At 42.7% G+C, this 16,358-nt stretch overlaps 1 protein-coding gene across 3 annotated transcripts in view; it reads left to right on the top strand.

The window, feature by feature from the left end:
* Positions 1-16,358, top strand: part of LOC119498363 (ephrin type-B receptor 1-B) — a 168,563-nt gene that overhangs the window by 128,286 nt on the left and 23,919 nt on the right. For 2 of the 3 annotated variants that reach the window (XR_005209107.1, XM_037787193.1), the window contains exons 7-10: positions 5,759-5,921; positions 8,294-8,402; positions 10,111-10,175; positions 15,223-15,411. Coding sequence is in view for 2 of the 3 variants with exons in the window: in XM_037787193.1 (XP_037643121.1) it covers positions 5,759-5,921; positions 8,294-8,402; positions 10,111-10,175; positions 15,223-15,411 (526 nt within the window). In the remaining variant the exon portion in view is untranslated. The remainder of the gene's footprint in view (positions 1-5,758; positions 5,922-8,293; positions 8,403-10,110; positions 10,176-15,222; positions 15,412-16,358) is intronic. The other variant, XM_037787194.1, reaches the window with a different exon arrangement.

The raw sequence follows: 16,358 nt of genomic DNA on the forward strand, positions 1-16,358 counted from the left end.
ACCTTGACTGGTGGGCTTCCAGAACACCCTATGAGGACGTAAGCATGGGTGTATTAAGAAGAACTGGGTGCCATGTTCCAAGATGGTACCCTAATCATTCCAATAAATGTTGTTCACCAGGCACATCCATGACGTATACATGAATGGCACGAAAATATTTCACTGCTACAGCTTTCTTTTTTTTTTGACCAGTGTGCATCACATAACTGTGGCCATTACCCTTTAGGCCTCTTAGCATACTGCTGTTCCTTTACTCAACTTCACAGTTTTATCTATTAGTGGGGCTTGAGACCGAACACAGCCCATTGCAGGATGCTGCGTTGGTGCAGGCTGTGTTTTTTAAAGGAACATTGTGTAGCATTTAGGGAGATTTATTGGCAGAAATGAAAGATAATATTACTAAGTATGTTTGCTTTAGTGTACAATCACCTGAAACTAAGAATCATTGTGTTTTCGTTACCTTAGAATGAACTATTTATATCTACATACAGAGAGAGTCCTCTTCACGGTGCCGGTGAGACAAGGAATTTCGATCCAAGAAGTCCAATTTGTGTAACAGTTTGATGTGTTTAAAGGCTTATCAGATGTGTAGAAACATCTGCTTGCGGTGCTCTCCCTTTGTCTTTACAACCACGAAAAATCAAACAGGCTAAGAAACTGAACAAAGACACCATATTCTGTTTGTCTGTCAATCAATCTCCTCCCCTCCGTTTCAGTACTATGAACAGTGCCGCACCTACCGTATAAACGCTCCCACCACACACAACAAACAGCGTTGTCCATAGTTCTGAAACAATGTCGGTGATAAACAATGCACATGGTAGGTAAATGTCTAATTGCATCGCAGCATAGATAAAATTCACACTTTTATTCAGAAAAATCGAATATAGAATATCTAACTCCAAAGGTTACCCCTGGTCCCTCCTCTTCCACGGTCTATGACATGAAGGACGGGGATGGTAATGATATTAAAAGACTGCATTTTGACAGTTTCACCTGAATGCTGTAGTGAGTGCTGAAGGCTGTTCTCTCAGCAAGGCTCACTCCCTTCTTCAGCCCACCTTCTCATTGCAGAGTAAGTGGTCCTGGGACCCTTTAAATTGGGAAGCAAGATGAAATGAATTAAAGGTTTTCAGAGAAAAAGTAGAATCCCTTGCTCCCCGGTCTCTCCATTTTTCTCATACCCTTTTTTCCTCTGGTTGTTTGAAAATTTGGGGAGGGTGGAAATAACTCAGCATAGCGGAGGTCAGGCCTTCCATTAAGTCTGGAGCAGAGCAGCCACTGGCTCTGAGTACTGATGGCTCTGTGCGTATTGGTGTCAGAGAGAGGGTGTGTGTATGTGTGTGTGAGTGTCAGCCGTAGTTCAGGTGTATCCATTCTGGATGACAGCAGTATACTGTCATGCTGCAATGTGAAAACTTCAAGAATCAAATACAAGTTTACAGCACGTCACCGGGATGTGCAACATGCTGACCATAGCACCACCTGCATTTTTGGCACTCTGAAATCCCCCTTGTACTTTACATACAATTAGCAATTCCTCAGAAGAGAAGCCAGGAGGAAGTATTTATTATTCTTTTCTTCTCTCCCTGCCAGCCCTCAGAGTCCACCACAACACGTTAGTAGACACACACACACACAGATGTTGTACAGACAAGTTTAGATTTTTAATGGAACGTGAAAAGCAGGACTCCCTCAGTCCCCAGCAAGGGTATTCACATTTCCTCCTCAAGACTCCCTTCTTCTTTCCGTTTTTGTTTGTCTCCCAGCTCGCTCACTCAGGCCTCCTTGTTAGTCTCCAGGTGAATGCAACGCATACAAAGAGTCATCTCAAAAGGAGGCTTGAAAAACTAACTGAAAGCACTGACGCAAATACATTTCCCTTTAAATTATTCTGTAGGTAAGATGATCCTTTGCACCGCTCTCTTAGCATGCTCACTAGTGTTTAGCGGGTAGCTCTGCAGAATCACAATGAGAGGAAAATCTTTTCTTTTATTTTGTTGAGATATGGTGATAATAATTTGTTTTTGCATTATTTTAGTTTCTTTATTTCCTGAAATGATTAAGAGGCTTAAATGGTCTTTAATATCAGATTTTATCGCTATTGTATTCTCATACAAAATAATTACCATTTCCTTTTAGATTAGAATTCATGAGGCAATGGTAATTATTTGCATTTGGTAATAAAACCCATCTAGTCTCTGAGATTTAAATTGTTAGCCCATATTTCTCCCCCCTTTCATTCTTTCTTTCTTTCTTTCTTTCTTTCTTTTTTAACCGTAGGCAATACATTTTAATTTAACATTAATGGGAGATCTTTCATTTCCAATTTACAAACATAATATTAGAATGTTCTTCCTCATACACTTCTCCTCCCCCGTTTCCCTTTGTGTGTGCGTGTGTGCGTGTATTTGCATGTGTGCAAGTGTGTGAGCCTGTGAAGAGGACACATGGTATCCACAATGTCTGTCTTTCTGCCAGGTGGCCATGCTGTCCATTTTGGGTGGTTGGCATTTTTTGAAAAAAGAAAAAAAAAAGATCCACCCACACACACACACACACACACACACATATCAAGTGAGGTTTATTTTTACAGTCCGACATCACATATAATGTCTTGGTGGCCCCACAACAGTAATGGTTTTTGACTGGAAAATAAGTGGGTAATGGCGGAAAGTGGCAGAAAGGAAATCTCCCCTCTGCAGTCAGCTGGCAATTGGTAGGAAATCGGCAATTACAAAAAATTATTTGAAAGTTTTAACAAGAAGAAAATAAACTATTGGACTTCCAGCAATATGATTATAATAGACACAGTGCTAATGTAGTACGTCTAGTAAATTTAGTCAATCCATTAAAATGGGTCCAATTATTATTAATTATTATGTCCACATTAGTCCAGTATCCAACGCGGTCTCACAGGAAGGCGTATGAATAGCACAACATTGCACAGACATTCAGCGTGTCATGAGGACACATTTAAGGATTTTCATGTGTCATTTGTACGCCACGCAAAACAAAACTACGGTAACGTCCGCCGTTAGGTTTAGGCAACAAAACCACTTAGTTAGGTTTAGGAAAAAACGTCATGGTTGGGCTTGAAATAAGTATATAAACGAAGTAAAATACGTAAAGAACAACGTAGCATGAGTACCAAAAACTGCATGAAAGTCGTGTGTTTGTTGGATCATCTCCCCTCCTGCCCGCCATAAGCGGTCTTTCTCACTTTTTTATTCTACGTCACTAGCTCTGAGCGTAGCATATTCCCACAGAGCGTTTAAATTGCAGTCAGTACGGACTACATGGCGAACAAATGACACACCAACCGCAAGAAAGGTGTTATTATCGGGCTGCAGCATCAGTCCTCAATTTGGATGAGACAGTAACCAATAAACAATCTATATTCAGTGATTTTACCGACTGCTGCAGAGACCAAACTCCCCGCCGTGCTTCCTGTCTGTCACCTCTGGCAATGCTTTTGATTGGCTGCTCTCTGCCATCTGCTTTCCCCACCTGCATCTCTGTCTTTATTTAGCAAGTTAGGGTGTGGTCCTCATAATCCCCATTTGACTGGCAGCAGGAGAGGACCTCTCGTGGCTGGAAGTCCCTCCTGGCATGGCCTTTTATTGGCTATCCCCCGAACCTGCTGGAGCGCCAAATGCCAGCTCATTTTTAAGTGGCAGATGTGGGTGTGTATGTGTGTTTGTGTGTGTGTGTGTCCCATAATCCCTATTTGACTGGCAGCATGAGAGGGCCATTCCTAGCTGGTGCTCCCTCGAGGGATTCTCCCCCATTGGCGGTTTGCCATCTGTCGGCTCACCTGTCCTCCATTCAAACTCAACAGTTAGGGGTGTGGTCCTGAGACATGCAGGAAGACTGATAGCAGGAGTGACCCCCAGTGGTCCCTGTGCACTCAACCACGTCTTATACCAGATGAATAGGTGACTATGGCTCTCATGGGGCTTCGTGTCTTCTTTCAAACTGCCTCTTTAAATTCAAGTTTCACAATTTCAGAGTATTTGCACATTGGAGAGATGACAGATTGTGTGATGTAATGGACAAAAGGTCTGTGGGATGATTAAACTCCCTAACCCAGTTACATCCAGAATTCCATCTATAAACATCTCTTTCCTCTCCGAGATAGAACGAAAGCCGGTTGGTGCGATGCTCTCTCCCATCCCAACCCCAAACATTTGTCTTCATCAAGCCCAGAGTGTCCAATAAGAGCTAATGTGATTGCACAAATCATTATGTGGGGTTGCTCCGTCTGCTCAATGACGGAGCAACCGGAATGATTCAATTACACCAATCAGATTGGATAATGATTTCGATGTGGGTTGCTTCTGCCTCGAGTTTCTTATCGCTTCCTGCCATCATCTTCCTCTCTCTCTCTCCCTCCCTCCCTCCCTAGCTTCCTCCTTGCCTATCTACCTTTTCCACTCCACGCTGTTGTCAACTTTTTGTGTATTTTAGGATGTAGTCCAGCATTATACAATAGTGTGTTTACCAAGCTTTGAAAAGCTCTATTTACACTGTTTTACTGACACAGGGAATCTCACCCCTTCACTTACAACCAGCATCCCCCCTCCCTCACTACAGTATGTCTGCATCTAGCTATCAGCAGCCTGCAGTGGTGGTGGGTGTAGTGTTGGTGCAGTCTTATTTTCTGGCTGTCATATTCACTCTGGGTTATGAGAAGGTGACAGGGCTAAGTAATTACTGATCCCCCGTATCAGATACCTCCAGCAAGCCCCAAACGACACTGCAGCAGACTGTCTGACTGGCTCCCTTGAGCCAGGACAGAGAAAGAGGGCATGTCCCACGGTCATTCACATAATGAATGGCTATATGTATGCATGTACACACATTTTGAGAGCTCTAAACAGATATTAAAATGTAAAAACAGCATACGAAAGAGGTCAAATACCTACATAGAATGTTACAACAAACAGCGATTGTTGCCGAGGATTTTTATAGCATTCCCTTTAATGAAAAAATAAAACGCTTTTCTGTGGGTGGAACTCAAAAAGCAACCTACTTCAGACAACAAAACAAGAGGATGTAGTGCTCAAACTTCTTGCAGTAATTAAACTGCCTCATAAAGCACATCTGAGGAGACAAATATGCAATGCTATTCTATTACTGTTCAGAAGTAGCTATTGCCCTTTGTAATTTGCAAGAAACTGATTGCCTTTAATTACCATATTGTGCTACGTGTGTGTTACTGTGTGAATGGGAATTATAGTGTGTTTGCGGGAGTGGTGTGCTTCTTGTGGGTGTGTTTTATGTGCTGTAGTGTTGTGTATTTGAAGTTCAAACTGACCAAAGTCTTATAAAAAAACTGGAAGAAGAAACAAATTACGTCTTGCTGTTTAAATGGGCCCTTAAGACATCATTTTTAAGAGAGTTCACTACCTTTAACTGTTCTCTGTATTCCGTTTTTCTCTACTATCTACTGTTTTCATCTGAACTCTGTCAGTGTTGTTTATCAAAAGTAGACTACATTTCCTGTATCTCTGGTTTAGCACAACTATAATATACAGCCTAAAATGATTTCCTCCAAATTTGGTCCACTTTATCTCCTGCATATACAACGCTCGATGAGTCTGTTTCTTGTCTCACTGTCAAACTCCTGCTACTACTACTACTACTGGAGCTGGAGTTTTTTTTTTTTTAACTGTGCGGTTACACACTTTCCCGCTGACATCTTTTCTGTAAGCCATCTCTAACCTGCTTCCCGTGTGCCCGTTGCTCCTTTTAGGACCATGCCGAGATTAACTCCACCATCCTGCGAAGCCAAACTAACACCGCACGCGTGGAGGGCCTCAGGCCGGGTACAGTCTATGTGGTACAGGTGCGGGCGAGGACTGTGGCTGGCTTTGGCAAATACAGCAGCAAGATGTGCTTCCAAACCCTCACAGATGGTAAGGATCGCCGAGCCAGGAGAAACAGCTCTCTCTGTCTCACACACACACACACACACACACACACACACTCTAACTCTTTCTCTTGTCGCTCTTTGTATTTGTTGTTGCATTATTATTAGTAGGTGAGATAGACGGGAACCGTAATGTTTGATTGCATTTCTATTTCTACAGCTAAATTAATTTCAGGTTTGAGTGTGTTTGTGTGTGTGTGTGTGTGTGTGTGTGTGCGTGTGTGTGTGTGTGTGTGTGGGTGCCTTGAATATGTAGAACGCTGAGTGTCTTTTGTTTGTGCAACTAACTGTGCTTGATCCAAAATGCTTAGCTAATTGGTTTTCACCCGGCCCTTCTGTTGCTGGAGAGCCGTCCCAGAATGCATAGCTGTGATTAGTAGTTGATGAGATTAATTTTTTGCCGTGGGGGCGGGGGGGCTGGATTGTTGGAGAGAGGGAAGGGGCTGAAGAGGAGCCGCAACACCTGCTGCACTGGCAAGGTTGTGGAACTAAGTTTATTAGTGTAAGTGCAAGGAGGTGTGTGTGCAGGGTTGATCACTTCTTCATGTAGTACTTCTTCATAGACTTGCCAAGGCAGTAAAAATCAGTGCTAAAATTAACACAGCATGATTCCGTCTGGATGGATTAAACATTTGACTGGATCTGAAAGTGCATGCTTCATTGTGCCTGTCTGGACTACTAGACTACTACCTACTAAACGTGTCAAATACAGGAGTGACATTTCCATATTGTATTGCATTAATGATAATGATGAATAAGACGGTGATGATCTTGAGGGAGGGGAAGATGGGAGGGATAATAATGATGATGAAGGTGATCATTGTGGCTACTTACCTGCGCAGAGCAGATGTAAGTGGCACAGTCACGGCCCCTTTGCATCACCCTCACGGTCGCAAATTATCTTTCCCTCAAACACGCCCGAATGTACGCGCACGCTCTCGCTCACACAAACACCGTTTGCGGTTCATCCGTTGGCTCGCTGCCACAGCACGACATTCGTCAAGGCAATTAGCAGCAGACGCTAGAGAACTGCTGACAATCACACCCACGGCTCCACCTCTTGCCCCTCTGCCGGTTTCTTCCCTCCCCGTGTCAGGCTGCTCCACTGTCTCATGAAGACGCCACCTCGCCACAAAAACTGCTGCTCCCCCTCCGTGTCTGTCCTCGAAACACGTAATCCCTTTTGTCTTCCTGTCGGCACGTTTTCATACACCTCCGCAAGGTATCCTTTTGCCACCGCGACACACAAACACACAAGCAGTGCAGACTTGATTGACAGGTGTGATGGAAAAAGAAGCGATTGGTCCATCAGTAGGGTTACTGATGTCACAGCTCTACAGTTCTCTAATGGGCTGAGAGGCCCCGCTAACTAACTGATTGTAATAGGAGCCTATTTACCGCAGGAACAAGTAGCTGCGTGATTTCTGGCTGTCAGGGAAAATCACCATTCTCATATGGGTGATGGGGAGATTTATCTGGACCTCTCACGCCTAAATGTGCATCAAAAGAGAGCGGGAAGACTGCCTGGAAGCTCGAGGAGCCGGAACATCATTCACACTGTTTGCTTGAAACGCACTTGATAAATGTGCAAGTTAAAAGAGTGAGCAATTCCTGTCACATTGAGTTTCCTCATATATCCCGGCTCTCACACTGCTTCGAAAATGCATTAGTTCTCCCTTTATCACTTTAATCCGATGGGCCCATTCTGCACGGGGGATTGGATTTGGAAGCTGCTGATTTGCCTGCAGCATGCTAAATCCCGCATTGCTTTAACTACAGTGTTTGCTGGTGTCAAAGTCGCGGGAAGACCGGCACACAAAAAGATAACTGAAGATTCTGCTGTGTGGACTTTTTAGGCAGGCATTTAAGCTGTCCTCAGAACTACCAGCAGCCTGCCCCGGCTATGTACATAAAACATGTTTGGGCTGTGTGTGTTTGGCAGTAGACAGCGTCCTTTTCAACACCCAAGAAACAACATTCCAAGGTGCACTTTCTTGTCCACTCCTTTCTGACAGGTATTGCAGCGGAGAAGGCAGAGAGGCCCCCTCTCGCTCTTTCTCACCATCAGTTTTATGCTTTTCTGTCACTCTCTGTCTTCCTGTCTCTCTCCTGGTTTATCAAACACAACCTGTCAGTCAGTCTCGCTAAAGCTCACCGGATTTCAGTCAGCGCCGCTCAGCAGAGAGATCTATATGTTTTCTTTATCCGTCAGTACACCCAGTCTAACCATTCTGGCTCTTCTTCTCCCCGTCTATCCTTTTACCTTCTGAACACACACACATGCACACACACACACACCTCTAAATAAGCTCTACCTAAGCCACTCTCAATGTCTGTCTTTCTCTTTGTGCAACCCAGATGACTTCAAGTCTGAGCTGAGGGAACAGCTTCCTCTGATTGCGGGGTCAGCAGCAGCCGGAGTGGTCTTTATTGTTTCCCTTGTTGCTATCTCCATCGTGTGCAGCAGGTAACCACATTTTCACTTTTTGTTCTTTTGCGATGCATGCAGAAAGAAGCTGCTGCAAAGTTCATGACGTCATTGCTTCATTTGTCCCAAATAAACTTACTGTATATTAAACTGATATTTCTCCCCAAGAAAAACATAGCAACACATCTGGCCCGATTTTGCCCTCGTAATGACAGCATATAGCTTCCTGGGGAACTGTAGCAAATATAGGGGGTGGACATAATAACATGAACACTATGCTATCTAATACAGAAGCCCTGCATGCTCCCCTGTTTGCCAATAACTATTGGAACACAAATGGCAACACAGCATGAAAATGGATTACTCAACACCCGATTCGACTGTTATCAGGCTATTAAATAGGCGTTATCAGTTGCTATAAGCACCATATATGTGGATCATTAGGGACCTACAAGGCGTACTACGTTGTTAAAGTGAATGTTTTGAACACAAACAAAAAGGCTTCTTTAGGTTTAGGCAACAAAAGTACAACTTCTTTAGGTTTAGTCAACGAAAACTCTTGGTTGAGTTTAGGGAAAAACATTGTGTTTTATCTTAAAATAACTGCATTTTAAAAGTGAAACTACATGTTGTTGGTTTCTCACAGGATGCCCCTGGTTACCTGGGTGAAAACTCTGTATTTTGTGCTCCACCCTATATGGAGTTTCATGCCGTCAATTTTACAGTGCTTCACTTCAGCCTCTGCTCCAAACATAATTACTACAGTTGCTAGAGGTCGTTGTCATGTTTTTGTTTGTTTATTTAGATCCCCATTATCATGTGCTTTTATACCTTCTTTCGGTGATCTACCATGTGAATAGATGATAAAACCTAATATGGGTTGTAGTAGGCCCCTACTGACCCACATCTATGGTGCCTATAGTGACTGATAAAGCTTATTTAAAGGCCTGACAACAGTGCATTTCCATCACGTTGTGATGTTTGCACAGTTTTTTAACCAGAATGTAACCATATATGACTACTTTGCATATAATACATTCTGTTACAGCAAAGTTCCACTGTGATACATCTGTGTCTTAACATCACTGACATTCTTTGGTACTCAAACTCATCCAGTACAGTATGTTTTTGAGACATACTGTATTAGCGATAAAGCCACATCCCCAGGTCATACTTTGGAACACACAGTGTGTGAGCTCCTTCCATAAACTCACAGATAGAGCATTTAGTAATGGCAATCAATTTGACGGGAAGAAAAGTTGACACATTTTAAATGGAATATTCAATTCCACAGAGAACCTAACAACTCCTACTTTGCCCCGTTAAGTCACTTAAGTCAAGCCAATTTAATTTTGCCGCAGTTTGTCACATTGTCACATTCCTATCTTGCTCCGCTTTAAATATATGAAAGTCGATTTTTTCTGCAGTGCTGTGTGCAACTTTGAGCAAGTAAAGTGTTCATCAAAAGGGCCCAGGCTCTTTTGATGCCGAGGCAGAGGAGACAGATGAAAAGCAGAGAGATCCTATCAAGGTCTAATTAAAAATCAGCTCATTTTCATAAACTTCATTTGCCATTGCTAACCCTCTGCAACTGATTCAATTTCAGCCACGTCATTTTTTAGGCCATACAGAGAAACATGAAGAGTAATAAGGCCTCGTTTACACATCCTTTCATCCTGTCATCTCTCTCTCTCTATCTCTCTCATTTTCTCTCTCTTCTCTCTCTCAATATTCATCGCTCCCTCAGGAAAAGGGCATACACCAAGGAGGCGGTGTACAGTGACAAGTTGCAACATTACAGCACAGGAAGAGGTGAGTCAACGCTAACATTTACAGCTCCTATAAGCTAGTGGTTAGTCCCATATGTTTTGTTTGTCTGTTAATTTGCTGGATATTTTAAAGACTACTTGGCAGATTTCTGCCTGAGGAGAGCAGTATTTTTCACCACTCCTACTACAAATTTCATCCAATCTTTAAAGATGACCTATTAAGCTCAATTTCATTTTCAGGTTCATATTTGTCTTTTAGGTTTCTACTAAAACATGTTTTCATGCTTCAATGTTCAAAAAACACTTTTTACTTTTCTCATACTGGCTGTGTTGCAGCACTTCTTTTCACCCTCAGTCTGTCCCACTCTGTTGTGATTGGTCAACCGAACCAAACTCTTCGGACTCTGCTCCAGCTCCGCTCTATCTAGCTTTTTTTGGGGGCGTGCCAAACTAGCCACTAGGCAGGTTTAGCCACTATGCAAATGTGTTACTTGGTGACATCACTACGTTACGGAAGAAAAGGTAGGACTTCAAGCGAGGCATTTCAGGCAGTTCGGGAGCAGTGTTTCTGTGGGGCAAAGTAACTCCTTTTGGCGTGGGCTTTGTAACTTTGCAGATCTTTTGCATGCACAAAAAATTATATAACACGCTAAAGGAAAAGGAAAAAGCACAAAAGCATAATATGTCCTCTCAAATTTGGTACATAAAATAATTATATATATATATACTATTAATTTGTCTTCTGATACACCATGCCGACAGATAATTGCAGACGTTTTTATTTGACATTAGATGACACATCCACATAATCTATGTACTCTACTACTTATGTAATAGTGTAGATCTATAGATGGCACCACAGATACATTTAAAAGGCTGTAACTTAGTAGCCAGGAGTCCAACATCCTTGTACAAATCCTTCATATTCCCAGATAAGATTTAGATATTCTCCAAAAGTCATGGCAGCTATCAGGCAGTTAGTATGATTGTCTCTTATGCTCATTTTGATGCAGTTTTAAATTTTATATACAAAAATTAGAGGATTGTGATGCATACAGTAGATGGAGATATCTCTTTTCTGGGTGTTCTCATATATATCATTGATATTTGCTACATGATTGATATTTTGTCCAGTCGAAGTGCTGTCATATTATGCATGGTATAGGACTTGTAGGTAAAGCATGTATTCTTACATAATGCATTAATGTAAAGGAGGTAAGGTAAAAGACAAATTACCCGAGGTAGCAGGCGTCTGTGGATGTAAATGACATTTTCCTTCCTTCACACAATGACACTGACTGACAGTCATCTCTCAGGGCTGTACGATCGCCGTGATTGAGTCATGTTTCAAGCGCTCCCCTGGCACCGACTGATGAGGGGAAGGAGCCTGGAGGGACACACACATAACCTCCCACACACACATACACACAAAGATTTGTACCTCAAATGAAAGCCCTGTGTACTGTCGACCTGGCAGTCTGAAAAGGGGCTCACTCGAGGGGATAGAGTTTTGTTGAGCCTGACACTGCAAAGCGTTTCAACACAGTTACTTTGTGTCAAAGCTGCAGCAGTGGCAGCCCGGGGCTCATTAAACCTGATGTGGGCAGAACAGTCGGTTTTGTCACAAGGCTATCTTTGGGGGGAACCAAATGCAATTAACATGAGTGGTGGAAATAAACAAAAGATCAGAGACGCTTGCAGCCCTAATCATCAAATAAGCAATTTGAAGTGGAGAGGAAAATAAAACGCTGATAAGGGATCCTATTCATAGGTTTATTCCTTCAACCTTCACAGCGCCAACACTCATGAAGTAATCCCCCACCCCATGATGCATTGTTGTCTTCTATTCTCTCAAGATTTGACTGGCAGTTTTATAATTACGGTATTCAACGCAACAATTAAATAACGCGGCTCAGCCATATTGTTTTGGGTGAATCTCCAAAAATGTGCTTTCACCCGACTGCCTACTGTTCCAGCTGTTGCCACACACGTCAGGTGATGTCGTTTCATTTCCCAGCCCACCTAATGTGACAGGCGTCAAGAGGGATGCTGCTCATACTGTAAATCCAGTAGTGTTGTCGTGGTTATGAAAATGAGACCTCTAACATTACACCAAACGCTGGGTGGGATGTCATGACAAGCAGATTGGAACACACGCATGAACACACGCATCATGAATCAAGTGTGTGGCTTGGAGGATTTTGTTTCTCTTCAATTGCACACATCAACGCATCGTCAGTATCATCATCCAAACATATTATACTCACCTCACTGCGTTAGAGCATTTACAATTTTTTTTCTCAGTGGATCTATTCCCTTTCAGTCGTTTCCACACATTAACAGCCCGTCAACACCAGCTAATTAACAGATAGACGTCTCTAAGCGCTGCATGTTTACTGTATGCCCCAATGCTTCTCTGCATATGACTACCAACACATCTTTAAATCACTTATGTTCAAACCCTGTTTGTCACTTTGTAGCTTCAGCTGTTGTTTGTGCTTCAGCATCTGGTGCTCACACTGAATGAGAATGGGATTTGGAAGCCCATTTAACAGATCTAGTTATTGTTAGATGCCAAATATATTCATACTTCAGTCGCTTCTTGCCACAGCGTACTGCTTTCATACATGAGAATTCGGTGAGTAGGCATAAACAGAAGCATCAGTAGAATATTTTGACCTTTATCATCCTGAGTATTATAGGTCAAACCGCATGCCGGATAAACCCAAACTAACATCAATACAAATGTGACTGTTAATCCCATACAATTTTTAGATCCCCTCTGTGATTTCCATGCTAATAAGCTGCAGTGTGTCTGTCTGACAAATGATTTTCTGACATCAAACGATGGATAATTAGTTTGTGTATGGGAAATAAACTCAACTCATTATAATTCACAGAGCCACAGAATAGATTAGTGTGCATCTCGGGCTGACTTGAAATGGGACTGTATTCACTAGCAGACGTTCAGTGTCCTGCAATTGTGTGTGTTAATTTTTCAAAGTGGATAATCACATAAAACATATAATTACTATATAATGAAATTACTAAATTACAAATATTGTCATGCAAAATGAATTAGAAGAAATTATGTTTCTCTGGTAAAAGACTAACATTAAACATTAACATTAAATAATTCCTTTAACTTAAAAAGATGAGCGTCATTGAAGCTGCTGTTACACTTACTGACATTGCTGTTTGTCTTTAGGCAATAAGTAAATTCTGCGCGGTAATTTGATTGTACCCATAGCCAGTAATAGATGAATGTAAGCATTACTGCCTCACGGTTGATTTGTGGATACATTAGGGCCATTCAGCAAACGAGCAGGCCAGACTAATAACAGGCTAAATGCTGGACATTGGTGAAAATAACATGGTTAAGTGCGGTGCAGCAAACTGTCATTTATAATTCAGGTCAACTAAATACCCTTAACCGCTTTAGCAATTGTGTCGTAGCCTAGGGGTTTTGTTTGGATACGTAATCCAAATTCATTAAATTCATGAGTTTGACCATTTGTCCCATTTAAGTTCTATGCGGCCATGTAATTTAAAAAGGTATGAAGTTATGTGTTATATGCCCATGAGTCACTGCAGCAGCCGTGCATTCGCTCCCAACAGGCTTGTTGTTTTGTTGGGTAAAAATAGAAGTGACGTTTGGATACATTTGCTTCATACACTCAAATGAAGGACTTATGAAATATTAAAGAAGCAGGAATCTATTTTTTATCTGATGGCCATAAAAAGATGAGTCCAGCTAGCCAGGGCTGTACTGGAGGGAGGGAGGGAGATAAACTGTTTGCATTTTAAATTATATATGAACGTGGGCTCTGGACTGTGGATTAGAAAGTAATGGGTGTACGTATGTGTACATGGACGTGCGTGAGATTTAGAGCGCTTGTGTTCTCATATGTTTTTTTGTTGTCCCTGCTGAGATTTTGAGTCCCACCCAGTGGTGCTGCTGCGCGAGCAGCTTGGCGACACTTGTAAATAGAACGACTTCACGGAATGCAAAAGCTGCAAACCCTCTGATGGATTAACTTGAATCCAATCTGTATGGAATCTCTAATGAGCAATTACGTTCACACAGACAGGGTTCAAGGCAATTAGTGCGGTAACTAGAATCAGCTTCTAGTCGAGAGCGAGGTGAGTCACCTTGATCCCTCCAAGACCAGACCTTATCCTCCTCGTGTCTCTGGAGACCCCTCCCCTCTCTCTATGTGGCTTATGCAAATGAGCAGTCACAAATTGACTTGATGGAGATGGGTTTATTCCAATCATGGCTGCCAAGGTTTTGACTAAACAGCTTTGAGAGAGAGGGCTGCCCTTGGGTGTCACTGTAGAAATGATGATTTGACGTCTGCTAGCTCGCCGTAATGTCCGTCTTGTGGCAGCGTGTATTGAATTTGTTTACAAGTGTTTTTTCCGGCAGTCCTCCCCGCCCCGGCCTGTCGACACTGACAATCTCTCCTCCGTTTGCACACATCTCCAGTCTGTGAACTGAGTCACCTATTGCAAAACAGCATAAAGAGCTAGTTGATAGCGCGGTGGTTTTATCTCTTTATGAGCTCCTATAGGGAAAGGCTGTGGGGAAATTGGTTCTACCACTATCAAAGAGCAGAGACTGCTAGGGTAAGGGATAAAAGGGAAACAAAAAATCTGTCTACATTTACTTTTTCTATAAACCCTCATCCCTTCATCTTCCTCTCTCTCTCTCTGTTTTTTTCTGGTCTGTTTCCCAATTCCAAGTACTGAATCATCAAACCACCATTTTGTTGTCTGCTCTACTCGTAACTGAGGCTCCTGTCATAATACACCTATATTATTTAATGCGTGCTAATATTCATTTGCATACTGTAGTGCTCTTGTCTGTCTCTGAGGAGGACCATAGAGCAAATGGAGTTATCATCATTTACAAACTGTTAAGAGCTCGTAGTGATTGTAAGTAATGCTGTGTCACTCTGTGATTTAAGCTACGACTTGAAGGGCAAGTGCATTCATCAATTGTTAACAGTAGACATTAGCCAAAGAGAAAACAAAAAAAGAACAGTGTCTTCTTCTTTAAAGCTCATTGAGCACTTTGGTTGTTCTAGAACTCTCTTTGCGAGCCGACATGTCTAACTGCCCCTCCCCACTGGGCTGCCCGACCCACTTCTCAGGCTCCCCGGGGATGAAGATCTACATCGACCCCTTTACCTACGAAGACCCCAACGAGGCTGTGCGAGAATTCGCCAAGGAGATTGACGTCTCCACCGTCAAGATCGAGGAGGTCATCGGTGCAGGTATGGAGAACGGGTTGTATGTGTGTACGTGAGGATTGCTATATATTCATATGTCTGTGCTTGCGCGCAAACAAGTTAAGCCTGCATCTGTTCAAGGTCATAAAGCCTAGGCCTTTTGGCAGCCCCATCAGATGGGAACATGTCAAGGGCCCATGTCAAGAGCACTAGCAGCATATAGGCCAGCTACCCTGGGACATAATGGCATTAGAAATAACTCAAGCCTTGCGGCCTATTCCCTGCGCTTCTCTGTTTCTGGGGCCTATTAGTGTTGCTCTCTAACATGTTTTGCCTTGCCCCTTTCATTTACCTCACATGTCAAATAGGTAGATTCTGTTTTCTGTACTTCTTTCCTCGTCTTTTTATTTATTGCTAAAACGTCTGTTCAAATTGATGGACTGCTGATTAGGGGCTGATTGCTTTGAAGTAAATTCTGAGCAGGTGGAGGCTAAAATAACTTAACATGTCCACCTGTCTCCAACATGTCTTTTCCTTTGGATGGGGCACACCTTTTTTTTTACAGCAGGAAGGCCATGCTGGTACCATATGTGTCGGTTCATACGGTGGCTAAAATACCCCTGGTAATGAGAGTAGGGCCTGGAATAGCTCTCCTGCGGACCGGCCTTCTCAGCAAGCTAGGTGTGAGGAAGTGACAGAGATAGGATAGGGGTAAGGATGCAAGGGGACTAACTAATTAAAGATTTCCGTTTTTGTTGATTTCACTGCGTGGCGTCTCTGCTGGACACCGAGGTGGTGATAATTAATCAAACGGGTTCCAGATATTTACCAGATAGTGCTTGCCTGTTATTCTCTGATTGGGGAATACGGAGACACTTGGCCGGCTTTTAGGATAGATGAATCGTGTGAGTCAGAGGAGCCACACTGTTAAGAATATTATGAAGGAGCAACACTAGAGGAGTATTGGACAACACTCAGCGGGCTTGATATAG

The sequence above is a fragment of the Sebastes umbrosus genome, chromosome 12, assembly GCF_015220745.1.
Source record: "Sebastes umbrosus isolate fSebUmb1 chromosome 12, fSebUmb1.pri, whole genome shotgun sequence".
In the NCBI taxonomy this organism is placed as follows: domain Eukaryota; kingdom Metazoa; phylum Chordata; class Actinopteri; order Perciformes; family Sebastidae; genus Sebastes; species Sebastes umbrosus.